Source organism: Hyla sarda, chromosome 11 (assembly GCF_029499605.1).
Source record: "Hyla sarda isolate aHylSar1 chromosome 11, aHylSar1.hap1, whole genome shotgun sequence".
NCBI classification, from domain to species: domain Eukaryota; kingdom Metazoa; phylum Chordata; class Amphibia; order Anura; family Hylidae; genus Hyla; species Hyla sarda.
This window is the reverse complement of record NC_079199.1, coordinates 52603960-52626364: the sequence shown is the minus strand read 5'-3', so window position 1 is coordinate 52626364 and position 22405 is coordinate 52603960. Positions and strand designations below refer to the sequence as shown.

The window sequence follows — 22405 nt, the reverse complement described above, 5'->3', positions numbered from 1 at the left end:
ATTTCAAAGCTCAATCTTTGTGTTAGTTTTACAACTTTCTAAAAGACTGTATGTTCGAAGACCTCTGCTTGCTGTCAAGGAATGGGAGCTTCATTGTCTGCACCCAGAGGCTGAAAACTTGTATTGACCTAATACTGAGAGCTGAGAGGTGGTTACAGTTGTATCTAGTCAATGTAGTCCCATGATTACTCCAGGTTGTGTGAATTGAAGCACAAAGTATTTTGGGAAGCTGACATGCTTTTTCAATAAATCAACCTTAAATGGGCACTGTCAGAAAAAGACTTTTTATATGTTGTACATCTTGGCAAAACAATAGTTTTTCTAATATACCTCTTTAAAAAATGTTCACATTTTATAAAAGAAAACGGACTAAGAAAATTCGACCAGTAGGGGTCCCCATACCCCCTGGGACACTGATGTGTCCCACAGCAGCATGAGCATGTCCAAGGGTCATGGACATGAGAATGCTGATCGACAAGGCTGCAGTAGGAACACAGCTTGCAGCAACACTACTGTAACACAGAGTTTTACCAAGCATGTGCCTCCAGCTGTTGCAAAACTACAACTCCAAGCATGCCTGGATAGTCCTAGGATGTCTGGGCATGCTGGGAGTTGTAGTTTTGCAAAAGCTGCTGGCATACAGCTGAAGGCAACACTGCTGCAAAAAAGAGTTATCCAAACAATGTATCTCCAACTATTCCAAAACTATAAGTCATGACCGGACTGCCTAAGGATGACACACATGAATGACATAGGAAGATCTAAGTTATACACTCACCATATTGTCTTTGGTGGTCGAGTACAGGCAATCTCCAATAATCAGTTTGTGTACAGCATAAATCCAGAGAAGAAAGGGTTACAGAGCAGGGCTGCCATGTCCCATGGAGCAGTGAGTCAGCAGAGTGAGGAAGGGAGAGGAGTCATTGCAGTGCAGGCAAGGGAAAGGCACGCCTCCTTCCTTTGGCAAGATGGAAAAGACAATTAGCAGCTGTAATATGCTATTTTTGTGTGAAATATGAGCGATAGAGACATAAAAATTACAGGTACATGATCAGGATTATGTACTGAGTAACATATAACAGTTTTTTTTGTTTTTTTTGTGTGGGATCTGACAGGTATGCTTTAAAAAGGGGTACTCCCGTGGAAAACTTTATTTTTTATTTTTTTTATTTTTATTTTTTTAAATCAACTGGTGCCAGAAAGTTAAACAGATTTGTAAATTACTTCTATTAAAAAATCTTAATCCTTCCAGTACTCTTTAGGGGCTATATACTACAGAGGAATTGTTTATCTTTTTTAGATTTCTCTGATGTCATGACCACAGTGCTCTCTGCTGACCTCTGCTGTCCATTTTAAGAACTGTCCAGAGCAGGAGAAAATACTCATAGCAAACATATGCTGCTCTGGACAGTTCCTAAAATGGACAGCAGAGGTCAGCAGAGAGCACTGTGGTCGTGACATCAGAGAAATCTAAAAAGATAAGCATTTCCTCTGTAGTATTTAGCCCCTAATAAGTACTGGAAGGATTAAGATTTTTTAAATAGAAGTAATTTACAAATCTGTTTAACTTTCTGACACCAGTTGATTTAAAAAAAAAAAAAGTTTCCCACGGGAGTACCCCTTTAAGCTTATTATAATAAAACTAGAAGACCCCCTGAAAATGAAGATCTAGCTTTTACAGTTGAGAAGCACATCCCTTCTCCACTGCTCATCCCATGGAGGGCTGTCTTTCACGTCACTTGTGCAGCCTGCTAGGGTGGGTAAGGCTGGGTTCACATATATTTGGGGATCAGACATTGTTTTTTTTTGTTCCAGTGAAAGCATTCAAGGGGGCAACATTTCAGCCTATGTGACATTGTATGCACAGGGTCCAGTTTATTGCATCTGGCATTCCCATCCAGGACGTCTCCAGATTGTGGGATGTGCAGACGCTAACGTGTCCAACAACCTACAGGAAATAATTTCCTCCCTTCTGTACACTAATAGTACATCACAATTTTCTCATTCTTGCACCATTTGTTTGGGTTGTTTTGCATGAGTTCTTCTGCAGTCTTCTCATGCTTTCGGTTTCTTGAGTGACAGGTGCCTAAACTAGCTAGTTGTTTGTTTAACCCCTTAACGACCTGGGGTTTTTCCGTTTTTGCACTTTTATTTTTTGCAACACCAATTCTACTTTGTAATGACATCAGTCATTTTACCCCAAAATCTACAGCGAAACCGGAAAAAAAAATCATTATGTGACAAAATTGAAGAAAAAACACCATTCTTGGGGCTTCCGTTTCCACACAGTAAATTTTTCTGTAAAAATGACACCTTCTCTTTATTCTGTAGGTCCATACGGTTAAAATGATACCCTACTTATATAGGTTTGATTTTGTCGTACTTCTGGAAAATATCATAACTACATGCAGGAAAATTTATATGTTTAAAAATGTCATCTTCTGACCCCTATAACTTTTATTTTTCTGCGTACAGGGCGGTATGAGGACTCATTTTTTGCGCCGTGAGCTGAAGTTTTTAGCGGTACCATTTTTGTATTGATTGGACTTTTTGATCGCTTTTTATTCATTTTTTCATGATATAAAATGTGACCAAAAATACGCTATTTTGGACTTTGGAATTTTTTTGCGCGCACGTCATTGACCGTGCGGTTTAATGAACAATATATTTTTATAATGGTCACAAGAAGAAGTAGTGATAGTGGAGCAACTCACCCGGTGTGCTGGAGGCGATTCAACCGAAGAACATCGCGGTCAAGCGAGGAAGCAGCAGGATGCTAAAGATGTTAAGGGGGGGAAGTCAGACGTCGGGCCACAGCCGTATCGCACTGTTTGGTGCTTCGTCAGGCCCCAGCGACGGATCGATACGATATGGCAGTGGCCCGACGTCTGACTTCCCCCTTAACATCTTCAGCATCCTGCTGCTTCCTCGCTTGACCGCGATGTTCTTCGGTTGAATCGCCTCCAGCACATCCGGGTGAGTTGCTCCGCTATTACTACTTCTTCTTGTGACCATTACTTTTTACCTGTGCCATTAGCGTTAGAGCACCACCCATAGGAGTCTGCAAACCTGCCTTGCCAAATTACGTTGTATCAGGAGTTTTTCACTCAGTCACATAGGACTGTGCCGGATCTGTTTTTTCTTCTGGGTTCACAATATATTTTTATAATTCGGACATTTGCGCAAGGGGCAATACCCCATGTCTATTTTTTGTTTTATTTACACTGTTTTTATTTTATTTTTATTAATTTTTTATGGGAAAAAGGGGGTGATTCTTAGTTTTATTAGGGAAGGGGTTAAATGATCTTTATTAAAGGAGATATCCAGTGGTGAAATACTTATCCCCTATCCTAAGGATAGAGGATAAGTTTCAGATTGCGGGGGGTCTGACCGCTGGGGCACCCAGCGATCTCCTGTATGGGGCCCCGACAGCTCGCGGGAAGGGGGCGTGTGGACCACTGCACGAAGCGGTGGCTGATACGCCCCCTCAATACAACTCTATGGCAGAGCCGGAGCGCTGCCTTTGGCAATCTCCAGCTCTGCCATAGAGTTGTATTAAGGGGGCATGTCGGCCGGCTATCAGCCCAGCGAGCCGGTTCCACCATACAGGAGATCGCGGGGAGCCCCAGCGGTTGGACCCACCGCAATCTGAAACTTATCCCCTATCCTTAGGATAGGGGATAAGTTTTTCACCACTGGACTACCCCTATAACTTTTTATTTTTTACTTTTTTTTATTTGTAATGTTATATATATATAACACTGCACACACTAATCTTTTACATTGATCATTGTTATCCCATAGGATAACATTGATCAATGATTCTGCCGCTTGACTGCTCATGCCTGGATCTCAGGCACGGAGCAGTCATTCGGCGATCAGACACGCAGGAGGAATGTAAGGGATCCTCCACGTGTCCTCCAGCTGTTCGGGATACCGCGATTTTGCTGCGGCGGACCCGAACAGACCACTGAGCTAGCCGGAGGTAGTTTACTTTCACTTTAGATGCGGCAATCACGTTTGAACGCCGCGTCCAAAGGGTTAATACCGCACTGCACCGTGGTCCCAGCCGTGTTATAGAAAGGGAGATCACTGTGTCGTACCAGTACGTCCTGGGTCGTTAAGGGGTTAAAGGTGTGCTCCGCTGCCCCAGTGTTTGCAACATTTTGTTCTGAACCCTGGTTGTGAGTGGCTGGGGTCGTGACGGGGAGGTCGTCACGCCCCCTCACATAGACTTTCATTGAGGGGGCGTGGTGTGACGTCACAAGGGGCGTGGCTGTGACATCACGCCCCCAGCCGCCCGCACCCAGCGTTCTAAACGAACACTGGGTGCTGCACCGAAATCGCGGGGTCCCAGCAGCGGGACCCCAGTGATCAGACTTCTTATCCCCTATCCTTTCTGAAATGCCCTATATGGGTTTTCTGAGACAATTTAAGGTCTTCAGCTTATGCAGAGAGATGCTACAAAGTGATCCCTCCTTTTGCTCTGCTTCTCATCAGGGGACTAAAAATTGTTTGTCCAAACAAAACAGACAGGTTTCTTGGAAAAACACTCCTGTAGTCAAGGGTACTTAAAAGCAATGGAAAATATAAAGTAAAGAGAAATTTTTTCCTTCCCCCATCAAAAATTACAGTGGCGTTAAAATAAAATTTGTGTGTGAACCCCCCAAATCCATACATAAGTGGGTAGGAGTGAACAGAAGATACCACATCATATATGTGTGAAGGTGATCACACAGAGAGGAAGGCTAGTGGTTACTTGGCAACTATCACTGGTAATTCAGGGTATCTTTAAAGGGAACCGGTCATCAGATTTGTGTGTAATCAGATATGATACCAGATATGTAATCAGATATGATACCAGATATGTAATCAGATACCGGTCATCAGATATGTGTAACAATGCGCTAGATATGGTAAAATCTTTTTCCTCACCATCCTTGGCAGACGCTCCTACCAGCACCGATGGTGGACATATGAAGTTTGATAGGTGTCCCCAATGACCTGTAAGTAGTCCCCTGGGCATGAAGCCATCCTCTTCTACTCTACCCTAGTTGTAGTCACGCCCACTCAGTGTGATTGACAGCCTGGTTCCACCACCTTGCTCCCTAAGCAGACAGAGCAGAGTGAAGATGCAGGCCATGTCAATGCTGAAGGGGCAAGATGACAGCCCCAGAAGACGGGACTAGAAGAGCATGGCTCCTGCCCAGGGGACTATATACGGGCCAGCAGGGGACACCTTTCAAATTTCATATCGTCACCATCATTGCCAGCAAGAACGTCTTCTGGGCATGGTAAGAAAGATTTTATGTAACACCTATGTAACTCGCTGCCAAGCATTATATACGTTAACATGGATGACAGGTTCCCTATATGGAGTTCACTCACCATCACCAGTTCTCCTGTATGCACAGGATAGGAGATAAGTGTATGATTGCTGGGGGACCCACCACTGGGACCCCAAGTAATTTTGAGAAAAGGGGTCCTAAGTCTCCTATGTGAATAGGGTGTGTATAGGAAGGACTTTAATGGAGAGGCCGGCTCAACATGGCGCAGGACTGACTCGATGCACAGCCAGAGTAAAACATGAAACCTTTAATGCCAAAATGCAACGCGTGTTACTGCGCTTGCGCAGCTTCTTAACTTTCCTTGACATGCCTGAAGAAGCTCCGCAAGCGCAGTGAAACGCATTGCATCTTGGGATTAAAAGTTTCATGTTTTACTTTGGCTGTGCATCGAGTCAGCCCTGCGCCACGTTGAGCCGGGTCTCCATTGAAGTCCTTCCTATACACACCTGCATTCGAGCCATAGGGCTGCGGACGTCGTCTCTATTTTACCTACATGTGCAAACCATTGTTGTGTATGAGGTTACACAACAACTCGGGGTGAACGTTTTTTAATATATTTTCCGTTTAACCCTTAAACACCATTGGAATTACACTATGGAGAGCTCTCCTTCTTGTTTTTAGATGTGGATAGAGTGACTGTCACATGTGCACACTGCAGTTTAATTTACACTGCTCATCTTTAGTTGGATCCCCAGTTATCAAACTGGGGACAAGATTATCTACTGTTTACTGTAAACATTTATTTCTAGTTTTAGTGTGCCCTTAAAGGGGTATATTTGAAAAACTTCTTTTTTTTTTTTTTTTTTTTTAAATCAACTGGTGCCAGAAAGTTAAACAGATTTGCAAATTACTTCTATTGAAAAATCTTAATCCTTCCAGTACTTATTAGCTGCTGAATACTACAGAGGAAATTATTTTCTTTTTAGAACACAGTGCTCCCTGCTGGCATCTCTGTCCATTTTAGGAACTGTCCAGAACAGTCTGGACAGTTCCTAAAATGGACAGAGATGTCAGCAGAGAGCACTGTGCTCATGATGTCAGCAGACAGCTCTGTGTTTCAAACGGAAAAGAATTTCCACTGTAGTATTCAGCAGCTAATAAGTACAGGAAGGATTAAGATTTTTTAATAGAAGTCATTTACAAATCTGTTTAACTTTCTGGCACCAGTTGATTTAAAAAAAAAAAAAAGTTTTTAACCGGAGTACCCCTTTAAGATTGTTTAATAGAAGTAATTTACAAATCTGTGGTATAGGAGAAACAGCTGGTGTCCGGCACAAGCGCAGGATACTTCCTCAGAGCTCTCCCACTTTCAGTCCATACCGTTCCGTTTAATGTAGTGGCCGCGATACTGGGAGTGATCTCAGGTATGCTAACGGTGGTGCGACCGAATAGTGCACAAATCGCATGGACAATATGGTAAAGGTAGAAGAACGATGCACTCACCGCAATAGCAGGTACAAAACTTTCTTATTTATTCAGGACCGGTGAAGAAGCATAAAACCAGCGTGTGGAGCGTGTCCTGAATAAATAAGAAAGTTTTGTACCTGCTATTGTGGTGAGTGCATCGTTCTTCTACCTTTACCATAATTTACAAATCTGTTTAACTTTCTGGCACCAGTTGATAAAAAAAAAAAAAAAAAAGTTTTCCACTGGAGTACCCCTTTAACATAAAATTTAGTAGAGATGGTTTGGTTTTAATAAAAGATGTATGGCTACATTTGGCTTCCTGTTGCTTATAAATGTTTTTTATTTTATTTTTTTCAGTATTCAGACAAAAAATAAAGTTTGTTTTTCACGTTTGTTTATCATGCAGGCTCTTACTGTGGTCGGAATAATTCCTGGATGTGATTTGACACCAGAAGCTGCACTGGCCAAATTGTCCTATGTTCTTGGCAAAACCCATCTAACACAGGAGCAGAAGAGACAGGTATGGTACTCCTAGGCTCTCCTTAAAGGGGTTATCCAGCATAAGGTGATTTTAGTACGTACCTGGCAGACAGTAATGGTCATGCTTAGGAAGGATCTGCGCTTGTCTTGGGCTAAATGGCTATGCTGTGAGTCCACCAGAACACTGTGGCTAGCTTTTTGTGAACTTGTATTTCCTGTTTTCAGTTTTCTTGTTTGCCTACAAATCCCATGATTCAATTTTCCTCCTTCCCACACATCAGTCAACCCACCCATTGAAACATAAATGAGCTGCAGACCTGTGGTTTTCAATCAGGGTGCCTCCAGCTGTTGCATTACTTGCAGATTGATCTCTCTCCCACCAAGCGATCCCTCCACCCATTGAAGCAGACAGACTCCCTGTCATCAGCTGACGAGTGAGTCAGGTCTCGGCCGCATTTCAAGCTGGGAAAAATCCGAGACAACAGTCATTTTGTATGCTGTTAAAAATAAATATTGGGGTGAAAATCACATAAGAATTGTGAGAAAACCGTCACACACACAGGTACAGACAATATATTATGAACTACACTTACTTTACAGCCCCTGTAGCATAGTCAAATAAAAAACATTTCCTGGAATACCCCTTTAACTCCACAGTGTAAAGGAGGCTATACTCTTTTTCAATTGCTGTCGGCTTAATGTTCTCCCGACCTTCCCATAAACATGAATGTCTGTCACAGCCTGGTGGTTGCTTCTCTTACCTAGATAAGCTGAAGTTGGTGGGTTTGGCCTTCTTTTGTCTTAAGTGTGTGGGCTAGGAGTGGTCCAGCTTAGAAAAATGTATCCCCTACAGCCCCCTTCATAGAGCTGTGTCAACCACCGCACAAAGAGATGCTCAACACCACCATGCATCTCTATGGAGAGCCGGAGATACCCTGAGTACAGTGCTTCGGCTCTTCCATAGATGATGAATGGAGGGCGAATGGCAACCCCACTCTGTGCAGGAGGAGAGCCAGGGCACCAGACAAGAGATCATGAAGTGGTGCAACCGCTGGGACCTCCCCCGGTGATCTGACAATTATCCCCTATTCTTTAAATAGAGGATACGTTTTTCCAATCTGGAGATGACCCCTTTAAGGCAATATGACTATTATGCGGAGTCCATGCAGTTTGAGCCTGACTAAAGTTCCACTACTTAAATTTAGTGAAAGCTGCATTGTGTATCATACAGCAGAGATTGCAGGGTAGCCAATCTATGCTTGTATGTGAGATTAGAAAGTTTCCAGCTGGGAAGATTATTATAAATATTAAGCGCCTTTATTTAGCTGCGATATTTTTATATATAGCTGCAATACCAGACCTGGCCTCACTCCTGTGGATGTCACTGTACTAGGTATTGCAGTGCTCCATGAATGGGTCTGCTGATCGATGGTGGTCCCATATGGCCAATCATACCCTGATATGCTAAGAATTGACGATCAGTATTTTCTGCTGGAAAACCACTTTAGGACTAAATATAATGTTGCTTTTTATAGAGCTTTTGAGGCTATACAGTATATTCCCAATAATCCTGCAGAAGTAGGATCACTCTAAAATGGCAATTATCAGAAAATCGGGATTAATTCCTGCTTATGTAGCATCTCTCCACTCTTTGCACATCCAGATATTGCAAAACTGCAACTCCCAGCATGCCCGGACAGCCAAAGGCTGTCCGGGCATGCTAGGAGTTGTAGTTTTGCAACAGCTGGAGGGCCACAGTTTGGAGACCACTTTCAGACTGTAAGGGTCTGGATTAAGTTTAGCCTGCTACACACGGGTGCCAGGCAATAGGGTGATTGTACAATGTAAAATATATAACCCAGTGTCCAAACTTTAAAAACCTTAATCGAAAAACTTTTTACCACTTTCTTTTTAATAAGATTTTATTCTCCAGTCCTGTCCTCCTTAATACAAGCCTATACAGATTTTATTTTATTTATTTATTTATTTTTTCATTCCATGCAATTTTTCTTTATTAAAAAATGGCTGGACGAAGCTTCCAGGGCTTTATTGCTATTTTGTTTTTGAAATGAATTTTTATGCTTAAGGCTTTCTGAGAACATATTGTACAATGTGTAGTTAGAATTGTAGTTAGTTATATTTAGCAGGGTACCAGATTTTGGTACATAAACGGATGAGGGGAGCGTGATGGGGACACACTATGATTTACTCTGAAACGCTCAGGGGTTAGTTTAAATTTTTTTAATTTTTTTTAAAAGGCAGCCGTGAATTGGGTAACTATTCATACCCTTCAAGCACTGATTGATGTGTCACTCCCTTTATACACAGAGGGAGAAATGTTACACTCGGGGCTGGTGAAGTGGGAAGCACCCCACCATTACGGGAACCCATGGCCCATACAAAAAATATGGAGAAAAACTGTTCCAGGTTAAACCCCCCCAAAGGACGAGGGGGCACTCCCTCCGTCTGGAGAAGAAAAAGTTTATTCTCAAGGGGCGACATGCCTTCTTTACCATAAGAACTGTGAACTTATGGAACAGTCTACCTCAGGAACTGGTCACAGCAGGAAAATTTAACAGCTTTAAAACAGGGTTAGATACATTCCTGGAACAAAATAACATTAATGCTTATGAAGAAATATAAAATCCCATCCCTTCCCCAATATCGCGCCACACCCCTACCCTTCAATTCCCTGGTTGAACTTGATGGACGCATGTCTTTTTTCAACCGTACTATGTAACTTTACTTTCTTACCCGGGTCCTGGTGGTGTTTTTTTAAAACTATGATTTTATTTTTATTTTTATGTTGAGCATTTAAGTAAATCATAGTCTGTCTGGACCCGTTCCCCGCACCGGTTTTATGCTGCCCGTGGCCTGTTTTAAACTATCCCTGTATACTTCATGGTCCCGACAGTAAGGGTAGATTGACACTGCCATTGTGCTCCGACCCGTTCAGGGTCTGTTTTGGCTCTAATTTATTTGCACGGGACGGACGCAGAACCCATCGACTTAAAGAAAAACTGCCAGCCTGTTCACACACACTAAACCCAATACACTGGGTTATAATGTGGGGGAACAGGATTATAATGAGGAGGTCACTTACTTACTTTAGTCCACTGGTTGCCAAGATATTTGCCTGTAAAGTTCCGGTATTTCATCCATGACTAGTGCATTGAAGGCATTGCTCCTGCCGGCTAGCCGCCTCTGCCTCCCGCGGTCAAGGTCCTAAGCTCACCCCTGCTATTAGTATATTCATGATCTCGGCAGCCAGTGGACCAAAATAAGTAAGTGACCCCTCATTAGAATCCTGTTCACCCACATTATAACCCAGTGTATTGGGTTTAGTTTGGGTGAACAGTTTCTTTAAATGGGGTCCCTTGGGTGTCTGGTATTTTTATAGGAGTTGAGTGGAGAGAAAAGATTGGACTTGTGTTTTTTTATTTTTATTTTTTGCTCAACTCCCATCCTTCCTACGGACTAAGCGATGGATCACAGTATGACACAGGCTTTAGTAGAATCAGTGGGATGTGTTTGGGCTGCAAACACTCTTGATGGGCATAAAAATTGTATAAAACATATACAGTGGTCCCTCAAGTTACAATATTAATTGGTTCCAGGACGACCATTGTATGTTGAAACCATTGTATGTTGAAACTAGAACTCTATGGAAACCTGGTAATTGGTTCTAAAGCCACCAAAATGTCATCCAAAAATAGGAAAAGGTAAGAATTAAAGAAAAATAAGTAGATAACTAATATAGATAAAGCAAATCCTTACATATAAAAGTAAGAAAGATCTGCTGGGAGCTGTAATCACTGTCTATGTCAGTGTTTCCCAAGCAGGGAGCCTCCAGCTGTTGCAAAACTACAACTCTCAGCATGCCCGGACAGCCAGGGCATGCTGGGAGTTGTAGTTTTGCAACAGCTGGAGGCACCCTGCTTAGGAAACACTGGTCTATGTAGATTACAGGAGCTTCTTCGGGGTCCTGTACAGTACACGCAATGTCCTAAAAAAGAAACATGGAGTCTCCCTCACCTGGTGTCCAAAGGAGCAGGTAACCCGGTACAGGTAAAGAGTACAGAACATGTAATACCTCCCTGTACTGTAGGGGGCGCTACCAGACATCAGTCAGTGCATACACTTCAGTAATACAGGGGTTTTACCAGTAAATTGCCCATTCTGATTGGTCGGTTCTCTCGGCCATTGACAAGTTTCACAGATCTGGACTGTCTTTGTCCAGATTGTCATTGTATGTTGAGTCTGGTTTCAACTTACAGTGGTCCAGAAAAGACCATTGTATGTTGAAACTATTGTATGTTGAGGCCATTGTAAGTTGAGGGATCACTGTACATTTGTTGCATGACCTGTCCCCCATTATTAGATAAGTCTTCCCCACTGCATCAGACATGGACAACATTGCCAAAGCAGGAACCAGTTTCATGATTTGTTTTTACACGTTTCACAATAAGAACTTCCAAAAAGTTTCCAGGACTGTTGACTACAGTTCCTAGGATTTCCCTAGCCCTGATCTTTTATATAGCGTCCATAAGGAATAATGATAGCCTGTTAACTCATTCCTGGGTTTCTTTATCATCTATGAACAATCTGTTTCCTATCCACTCGGCCTTAATACACGAAGCTAATATCATTCATACCTGTCCAATTAGACTGAGAGAGGATGACGCCGTTTTTGAAGTGCTACCTGGTATTTAAAGGGGTTGTTCAGGATTAGAAAAATGTGGCTGCCCGAAAAAACAGTGCCACACCTGTCATGTAGGATGTGTATGGTATTGAGTGTCAGCTGCAGTAAACTGAATGGGGCCAAGCTCTTGTGCAGTCTGTGGTCAGGTTCGGTGCTGTTTTTACAAGAAAGCAGCCATGTCTTGTTTTTTTTTTTCAATATCCTGAACAGACAATCCTGTTAATTATGATCGGGAGAGTAGTGATTGATCTATTGTTTTGCACAGCAAGTACAGTGAATGGGATATGGCTGTAGGTGTGGTGCCTGGCATCATATGCTTACTAGTCAGCGTACAGCGGACATAGGAGGACATACAGTACTTTGTTTATAAAGGGCAAAGATCAGGATCTAATACATAGCAGTGTTGAGTTTTGACTGGTCTGATTTTCAGTGCTGAAACTAGGGCTGGGCGGTATACCGGTTCATACCGAATACCGAAATGTTTGTGCTGCACAATATAAATTTTAACCCATACCGCAATACCAGTTTGGCCCCTCCTCCTCTGGAATGAATGAATCGGCCCAGCGCGGCGCTTTCCCCACATCAGGGAACTAATCCTATGTGACCTGCGAGCGCTGTTCTGCCCCCCCCCCTCCAATTATTAGCCCAGCGCTGTCCCCATCAGGGTACTACTTACATGTCACCCGCATGCGCTGCCCTCCTCATCCTGTTTGTTGCGGCCGCCGGTGCTGACACTCTATACCAGTGGTCTCCAACCTGCGGACCTCCAGATGTTGCAAAACTACAACTCCCTGCATGCCCGGACAGCCGTTGGCTGGGAGTTGTAGTTTTGCAACATCTGGAGGTCCGCAGGTTGGAGACCACTGCTCTATACTGTGCGGTATCCCTATGCCCGGGTTGCAAAAAATAAGCAAAATAAACTTTAACTCCCCTCTTGTTGGTCTGGTACTGGCCTCATTTGTTTCCTGGGGACGGGAACATCGGAGAGCTGTCAGCCTATCACCAGCCACAGCGATGTTCCGCCTCGGCCGGTGATAGGCTGAGCCCACTGTCATCTAAGAAGCCGGCTCCTTACAAGACAGTAGGCTCAGCCTATCACCGGCCGAGGCAGAACATCGCTGCGGCCGGTGATAGGCTGACGGCTGTCCTACATTCCCGTCCCCAGCGTAAGGCCGACGTAGGTGCGTTAAAGTTTATTTTGTTTACCTGTTGAAGCCCGGGCATAGGGATACCGCACAGTATAGAGTGTCAGCGCCGGCGGGCCGCAACAAACAGGACAAGGAGGGCAGCGCATGCGGGTGATATGTGAGTATTTATCCCGATGGGGGGGGGGGGGGGGGGGGGCTAGGATTACTGTTATATACCATGGAACTGCCAAAAGTTTTAAAAAATACCGCGATACACACATTTGGTCATACCGCCCAGCCCTAGCTCAAACCCCACCCCCAATCACCTCTATGAAGGGGGCCAGGTACCACCATCCTCTTGCTTTGTAATAGTACCCTGCACATTGGGTGGTCAGAAGCCCTGTACTGTGGCGACCTCATTCTGAATCAGCGTTAGAAACTGCAAATTGCAGAGGATGAAAACTTGGACCCTCTTGGCGCTCACCCGATGAAAGAATTAGCCGTGGAGGACAGTGGATAAAATATTCAACATTACTTTAATCAGCGCTAAAGACTACGCGTTTCAAGGGGTGGTACCCCCTCTTCGTCAGGTCATGAGATGAGTTGAATATTTTATCCACTGTCCTCCACGGCTAATTCTTTCATCGGGTGAGCGCCAAGAGGGTCCAAGTTTTCATCCTCTGCAATTTGCAGTTTCTAACGCTGATTTCCCCGACCGCTACTGTGGAACACAGAGACGGGTAGGATCCAGGCTGCTTCCCGATTTCTCACCCTATCATTGGGTTACAAGCATCAATAGATGTTGTTCTCTAAGCATAACACCCTCAGGTGAGCGGTTATCCTTACTGCTGCTTCCATTTATCTCTGTACCATCGGAGTAACGGCACATGTCCTTTGCGCTTTTGTCTGTTTTATTTTTTATTTTTCATATTGTACAAGTCTGACCTCATTCTGAAGATTGATGAGGGCTCCGCCAGTCAGACGCTGACCAATCAAGAAGTGATAACTGATCGGTCATATTCCTGTATATTAACCCAGAACATGTTTATTGTAGATGCTGTTTGAGAACCTCAGGGGAGAAATGACGGTCAGTGCAACAGGAGCAAAGATCTCCCTGAGGGACAGCAAGTTCATTCAAGTTGTCGCCAAGTCTGTTGGTGTGAGCTGCAAGGAGGTACAGTCTCATCGGAAACTCAAGTTTCATTTTTATAATTCGTCATATGTAAGTAAGTTTCCTTTCTTTATATTATCATTGGCCCCCGACCGGGAATCTGAAAAGTTTATTTCTAGGTGGACCTCTCCATTGTTGTGTTCAAAACCTGTAGAAGAGACTGAAGCACAGGGGGCTATGGGGAAGATTTATCAAAACCCGTCCAGAGGAAAAGTTGCTGAGTTGCCCATAGCAACCAATCAGATCGCTTCATTCGTTTTTTACAAGGCCTTTGAAAAATGCAATCTGATTGGTTGCTATGGGCAACTCAGCAATTTTTCCTCTGGACAGGTTTTGATAAATCTCCCCCTATGTTCTTATTCTGCATGACAATATTGCTGCTCCATCCATGTTTCTTTCATCAAGTTTAGTGCTCTCCAGATGCTGAAAAACTACAACTACCAGCATGCCACTGGAGAGGCGCAGGTGGGAGACCATTGTTTTAGTGTGATGGAACACATACTCTTGGGTGCATGTTTTACGAGGGTTAACTGGATATTAAAAACGTATCTCCTATCCACAAGATAGGGGATAAGTGTCTGATTGCTGGTGGACTCCCCCACAATCTTCAAAACGAGACCTGTCTACTACCTCTGACTGCTCTGGGCCCCATATTTCGAGATGAACTGTACTTGGCAGTGACGACCCACTTAGCCAAACACCAAGTGAGGCGAGAGATTGTTGCGGCTAGTGATTGGCTTAGTGGCACAGAAGTTTGTCCCAGAAGTTGGGAGCTGGAGCGATCTCCTGATGGGTCCCGTTCTGTAGATCACAGGGGGTCCCCCAGCATTCAGATGCTTATCCCCGATCCAGTGTTTTTTAATACCTGAACAACCCCTATAAGTGTTTCTTTTTCCCATTGGTAACACATTGTTGGCTAATTCTAACTTTAGAATGGAGGAAATGTATAGGCCAGTGGTTTCCAACATGCGGACCTCCAGGTTTTACAAAACTACAACTCCCAGCATGCCCGGACAGCCAACGGCTGTCCGGACATGCTGGGAGTTATAGTTTTGCAACATCTGGAGGTCCGCATGTTGAAGACCACTGGTATAGGCTATTGATGCCTTGTTTTTGGCCTCGTTTTTGTGTGTGTTTAGTTTGGCGGTCACAGGTGAAGTCATTGTCCCTGGATCTTATTCACCATCTTCTTTCTGTTGCAGGAATTGGAGGCAGTCAGAGATGCGCTCACCCCTGCCCTGGCTTGTGCTGCGGCTGCAACCGGAGACATTAATGCCCTGGAAGCAATAAGGGACATGGTAAGGATTGCTTCTATCTTGTTGGTTAGAGATGAGCGAATTTACAGTAAATTCGATTCGTCACGAACTTCTCGGCTCGGCAGTTGATGACTTTTCCTGCATAAATTAGTTCAGCTTTCAGGTGCTCCCGTGGGCTGGAAAAGGTGGATACAGTCCTAGGAGACTCTTTCCTAGGAATGTATCCACCTTTTCCAGCCCACCGGAGCACCTGAAAGCTGAACTAATTTATGCAGGATAAGTCATCAACTGCCGAGCCGAGAAGTTCGTGACGAATTAAATTTACTGTAAATTCGCTCATCTCTATTGTTGGTATGTAGGAAGGATTTTTTTTTGTTAAGCTTTAGGCTGTTAAAATATTAGAAATGGCATTATATCTGATCGGGCCTGACACCACCCTCTTACTCCCTGTGGTGTCTGTGTTTTGCCTACAGTGGTTACTGCAAAAGCGGTTTCACTGGGAGTTCACCACCAGTTTGGATGCAATTAAACCGCTGGTGTTGTTGAATAGGGGGACATTATTTTGTATTGAACACTACCTAGTATTTTGATGTTCTGCGTCATTGTCTGGGAAAATGTGTTTTATTTAGTATGGAGGAAATAAGCTATTAGATTCACTGGAGGAGCACGGCTATGCCTGCCCAGATCCCTCCCATTTCCACCTATATCCATGCCTAACCTAGAAGAAGGAGATAGATTGGGCATCCTAATCCTAAAGATACTGTGGCACCCCAGTAAACCAAAGACATCATTTGTATATTTAAAGGGGTTGTCCCATCTGGTAAAATTGCTTTTTATGGGCACATCCAGCCTGTTTGCAGATGCCAAAGCGGGTCAGGAAAACCGAAAGCAGCCAAAGCAGGGAAGTTACACAGTTTGCGTAACTCCCATTGACATAGTCCGTGAGCTAATGTTTTTTTTTTTTTTTTACCTCCAGGAGTCATGTTAACAGCATAGTTCGCGGGGCTATTCAGTTTGCATAACTTCTATTAAAGTCAATGGGAGTTACGCAAATTGCATAGCTTCGCACAAACAGGTCAAAAGTGGCCAGAAAAAGCAGATATGTTCTTTAAAAAATATATATATATATATATATATATATATATATATATATATATATATATATATATATATATGAAAAAAATATTTCCTGGACAATATCCTCCTTTGTTCAAAACACGCAGTTAAAATTTTTGTGGTAAATATGGATTCCCCTCTAAAATAGCTAGAATTCTCATATTACTACCGTATATAGCTGTATGGAGATGCTATGTTGAAGGTCCGCTTTATGGCCCTACCTCCAAAGAGCCATGAATTCCATACAGTGCACTGACTAGGGTTAAATAATCCTGATGTACGCAAGTTCTGTATGCGTAGTTCACCAAGGGCATAAATATAAAAATTAACCATCCCCTCCCACTATAATGTGTTTACAGAAAACACAGGTCATATGTTTAGATGGTATGTTTAGTGGTTTTTGGTTTTTTCCCCACTCCAGGGAGCTAACCTGAGCAGTGAGGACTATGATGGCAGGACACCACTACATGTCGCTTCCTGTGAGGGACACTACCAAGTGGTTCAGTATTTGCTGAATAATGGAGCTACGGTTTACGCCAAGGACCGATATGGGGACACGCCATTGATGAATGCAGTGAAGTTCAGGTGATTATCTTGTCAGGATTTACGTAAAGTATACTTCTTACTTGCTACTTTAAAGTTGAGAGCTCTTGTCATTATTGTATTTTCAATTATTAAAGGGAACCAGTCATCCTTTTTGCTAGCTATGGGCAGCATGAAACAGGGGCAAGGGGGTGCGGCCAACCCCCGTAGCGCGAGCGCGGCGTTCAGAACTAAATGTTCCAAACGCAGCCGGAAGGCTGGCCAGTGGAGTACCCCTTTAATTCAGCAAGCTCCTTATTTATACACAAATAGGAAGGGATCAAGGCTGATCAATCAGCCTTGTGAGGTTTTCGCCTTTCTCTGGATCAACACAGTATGGTTATAGGTTGAACTTGATGGACTCTGTCTTTTTTTCAAACTTATATAGGATGTAACGCTGAGGGGTCAGGAAGAAGCCAACTGGGACCTCCCCAGTGATTTAAAGCCCCATTCTTGGCTGTTTTTTAAATGGGTTTTCTGGGCAAGATTTATAGATGACCTATCCTCTGGATAAGTCCTCAGGATCACATCGGTGGGGTGCCAGCAACTGACACCCATGCTCATAAGCTGTTTGCCAGAACTGTGGCGTTAGCATACCTAGCAGAACAGCTGGAAGCCACTACACAATGTACAGAGCTGTTTGTTTCCTGCACTGTTCCACTGTGCATGCTGGCGCTATGCTGCATCCCACTTATCTGATTTTGATGACCTATCCTGAGGATTGGTCAAGAATACGTTTTGCATGGAAAACCCCTTTAGGGTCCGTTCACATTGGCAGATTCAGTTGCAAGATAGCAGTGTGTTTCTTGCTACAAGTTTGAACCGGGGCGGGCTCTCCTCTGCAGATTTTCAGCAGTGGAATTTCTGCTGCAGAAAATCCACAGCAGACCCCATTGAATTCAGTGTAATCTGCTGCAGATTTTCCACACTGAAAATCCGTTGCTGAAAATCTCCTGCGGAGAGCCCATCCTGGTTTAAACTTGTAGCAGGAAACTATCTCGCAATTGAATCCGCCTGTGGGAATGAACTCCTAAACTGCGATTGCTCTGATGCGCTGAAGCATTTTAGAGCAAATCGTAAACAGTTGTTATAAGGGAGCTTGTCTCTGTTTTAGGGTGCGTTCACACGCCAGTAACTAGCGGAGCATTTTCCACTGCAAGTTACGCTACCATTAATTTGAATGATTGCGCTGACTGTCCCCGATAGTGTTAAATTTGCAGTTTTCCAGCGGACCCATTCAAATGAATTGTAGCATATACTGCAGTGGATTTCAGTGGGAAACCTGCTGCTGGTTATTATCATGTGAACGCACCGTTATGCTGCCCATGGTTTGGACAGCATGTAACTGATGACCTGTTCTGTATAGATATGATGTCTTAGGTCAGTGATCTCCATCCCGCCGCTTTCCAGCTGGACACTACTTACCTGGTTAGTTGGTTTACAAATCTAGGTGAACCTATCAGTGAGTCTAGTATTTACACTGCTCAACCCCTTCCCAACCTATGACGTACTGGTACATCATGAGACGGATGAGGGGAACATGACGCTGGCCCACTGATTGGGTCTGTTTCATAACCCTTAGATTCCTGCTGCGTAAACGCAAAAAAATTCCAGATGCCAAAATTGCTGAAAATTACAGAATAAATGTAAAAAGGGATCAAAAAGTTATATATACGCATAAGTACATAGTAACGTGGCTCCATAGGTGGAAAAAATAAAACATTATAGGGGTCAAAACATGGCATTAAACAAACTTTTTTTTTCTTTTTTTTTTTTTTCATTGAAATTGTACTGATCCATAGAATAAAGATAGCATGTCAGAATTACCGTATTGTGAACCCTGAAAAAACTATTGTCCCCAAAAATTGTGCAATTCCATATTGTGTTTCAATTTTGCCTTGCATATATATTTTTTGGCTCCATAATACATTATATGATAAAATAAAGTAAACCAATGAAAAGTACAACTTGTCCTGCAAATAAGAAGCCCTAATACTACTTTGTCAGTGGTAAAATAAAAATATGAGGAGCAAGAAAATGTTAACCAAAAAAAAAAAAAATTGCTGGATCATGAAGGGGTTAAAGGGGTTATCAGAGATTTAAAAAAAAAAAAAAATAAAAAAAAAAAGAAAAGCATAGATGCTTTCTTCCAAAAAACAGCACCACACCTGTCCTCAAGTTGTATGTGGCTTTACAATTCTGCTCCATTCACTTCAGTGGAGCTAAACTGCAAGACCACCCATACAGCACCACAGCTGTCCTCAGTTTGTACAGGTGAAACTCGAAAAATTACAATATTGTTCAAAGTTCATTTATTTCAGTAATGCAACTTAAAAGGTGAAACTAATATATGAGAGAGACTGATTACATGCAAAACAAGATTGTTCAAGCCGTGATTTGTCATAATTGTGATCATTATGGCTTACAGCTCATGAAAACCCCAAAGCCCCCCCAATTACTATGATTTGGGGAGCCATGTCATCTGCTGGTGTTGGTCCACTGTGCTTCATTAAAGGGGTATTCCAGGTTTTGTAAATTACTTCTATTAAAAAATCTTAATCCTTTCAATAATTATGAGCTTCTGAAGTTGAGTTGTTGGTTTCTGTCTGGCAACAGTGCTCTCTGCTGACATCTCTGCTTGTCTCGGGAACTGCACAGAGTAGAAGAGGTTTGCTATGGGGATTTGCTTCTAAACTGGGCAGTTCCCGACTTCATCAGCTCATAAGTACTGAAAGGATTAAGATTTTTTAATAGAAGTAATTTACAAATTTTTTTAACTTTCAGGAGCCAGTTGATATATAAACATTTTTTTTTCCTGGATAACCCCTTTAAGTCCAGGGTCAACGCATCCGTCTACCAAGAGATTTTGGAGCACTTCATGCTTCCTTTCCTTTTAAGTTACATTAATGAGATACAATGGACTTTTGCACGATTTTAAAATTTTTCGAGTTTCACCTGTATATGGAAGAAAGCAGCTATGTTTTATCTACTCCTCAATCCCCTTCAAAGTGGTACTCCACTGGCCAGCATTCGCAACGAAATGTTCCCAATGCTGTTTTCACGCTGCGGGAGTCGGCCACGCCCCTCATGGCCAGATGGAGTACCCCTTTAAGATAAGAAAGTGAAATTGTGCATCTCCCATTTAATTGGTGATAAGGGAAAATACAACGGTGTACTGTGTATACTTAAAATAATACATTTAAGGTGACCTTACCAAGGGCAATGCATATGTGAAGCTGAAAAGGCAATACTATAGGTATTAGGGTATTACTAAGTGCAGTGCTCTATTACATCCATTCATTATTCATAGATGTCATTCAGAAATCCTTTATTATTGGGGAAGAAGACAATTGTTTTAATTAGGAAAAGGAAACCAGAAGTATGAATAAAGTTTATTCTATAAGATTATCATGTGGGCATGTACAGACAAAGGACGCTTCAAGGTGGAGCCGCTTACTAATGTACCTGCTGTGGGCACGGTGTAGGAACACTTGATGCCTTCTGTCGCAATCATCGGGTGACTTACGCCAGGTAGTTGTGTAGACTCTTCTTATATGTTTGTTGGATCCTTTTTACATCTCTTTTCTCACTTTTCGTCCAAGCTAAAGCAATGTTAAATGTATAAATATTAAAGACGTTTTCCACTTTGGACAAATTATATTGTGTTGAAGGGTACAAGTTGTTTTCAGAATGGCAGCAGCTGCCCATACATTGGAAAACTTGCAGAATAAGAGCCACTGTTCCCATTAAAAACAATGCAACATGTACAGGGGCATTTTATGTGCAGAGTTTGATGCTTAAAGGAAAACTCCAGCAAAAATATTTATTTTGTCATTATGCCGAAGCTGCCGCAACTAAACTGATAAAAACCTTAACTTACCTTCTGCCGCTCCTCTGGTGCCGCTGGAATCGCTTTTTCATCCCCCGCTCTGGTCTTCTTCCTGCTTGTGGCGCCCCACATGTCACACTGCGCTGAGCTAATTGCTGTTCAAAGCGATGTCCCGCCTTGGCCGGTCATAGGCTGCGCGGCAGTGTGATGTAACGTGCAGGGGCATCAGGAAGGGGGCCAGGCCCATAACATCACACTACAGCTTAGCATAGTGTTTCCCAACCAGCGTGCCTCCAGCTGTTGCAAAACTACAACTCCCAGCATGCCCGGACAGCCGTTGGCTGTCCGGGCATGCTGGCAGTTGTAGTTATGCAACAGCTGTGGGCACCATGGTTGGGAAATACTGGCTTAACCTATCACTGGCCAATGCAGAACATCATTAAAGGGGTTATCCAGGAAAAAAAACTTTTTTATTTATATATATATATATATATAAATATATATATATATATATATATATATATATATATATCAACTGGCTCCAGAAAATTAAACAGATTTGTAAATTACTTCTATTAAAAAATCGTAATCCTTTCAGTACTTATTAGCTGCTGAGGTTGAGTTGTTCTTTTCTGTCTAAGTGCTCTCTGATGACGCCTGTCTCGGGAACTGTCCAGAGTAGAAGCAAATCCCCATAGCAAACCTCTTCTACTCTGTGCAGTTCCCGAGACAAGCAGAGATGTCAGCAGAGAGCACTGTTGCCAGACAGAAAAGAAAAACTCAACTTCAGCAGCTGATAATTATTGGAAGGATTAAGATTTTTTTTAATAGAAGTATTTACAAATCTGTTTAACTTTCTGGAGCCAGTTGATATAAAAAGAAAGATTTTCTCCTGGAATACCCATTTAAGGCTGGCGATTAGCTGGGAGCAGAAAGCTGGAAGAAGACCGGGCCAGAGCCTGGGAGAGCAATTCCAGCAACATCGAGGAGCAGCAGAAGGTAAGTTAAAGGCGTACTCCAGCGCTTAGACATCTTATCCCCTATCCAAGGGGTAGGGGATAAGATGCCTGATCGCGGGGGTCCCGCCGCTGGGGACCCCCGTGATCTTGCACGCAGCACCCCAGTTAAAATCAGTCCCCGGAGCCTGTTCATTCCGGGTCTGATTACCGGCGACCACGGGGCAGGCGGCGTGTGATGTCACACCTCCGCCCCCGTGTGACATCACGCTCCACCCCTCAATGCAAGCCTATGGGAGGGGGTGTGACAGCTGGATAAGATGTCTAAGCGCCGGAGTACCCTTTTAAGATTTATCAGTTAGTTGTGGCAGCCCAGGTGTAATGGCAAAATAAAAATGTTGCCACAGTTTGAATTTTAAAACACATCAAAT

At 43.1% G+C, this 22405-nt stretch overlaps 1 protein-coding gene and 1 long non-coding RNA gene across 3 annotated transcripts in view; one reads left to right on the top strand and one right to left on the bottom strand.

Moving 5' to 3' along the window:
• Window positions 1–22405, top strand: part of ASPG (asparaginase) — a 93337-nt gene that overhangs the window by 51018 nt on the left and 19914 nt on the right. The window contains exons 9-12 of the mRNA XM_056545569.1: window positions 7162–7275; window positions 14119–14238; window positions 15438–15533; window positions 17029–17192. Coding sequence (XP_056401544.1) covers window positions 7162–7275; window positions 14119–14238; window positions 15438–15533; window positions 17029–17192 — 494 coding nt within the window. The remainder of the gene's footprint in view (window positions 1–7161; window positions 7276–14118; window positions 14239–15437; window positions 15534–17028; window positions 17193–22405) is intronic.
• Window positions 785–21351, bottom strand: LOC130295164 (uncharacterized). Of its 2 annotated transcripts, XR_008848718.1 has the most exons (3): window positions 21070–21351; window positions 20655–20791; window positions 785–958 (listed from the first exon to the last, which is right to left on the bottom strand). It is a non-coding gene; the product is annotated as an uncharacterized LOC130295164 (long non-coding RNA). The 2 variants fall into 2 exon arrangements; XR_008848717.1 differs by lacking the exon at window positions 785–958 and having other exon boundaries at window positions 20570–20791.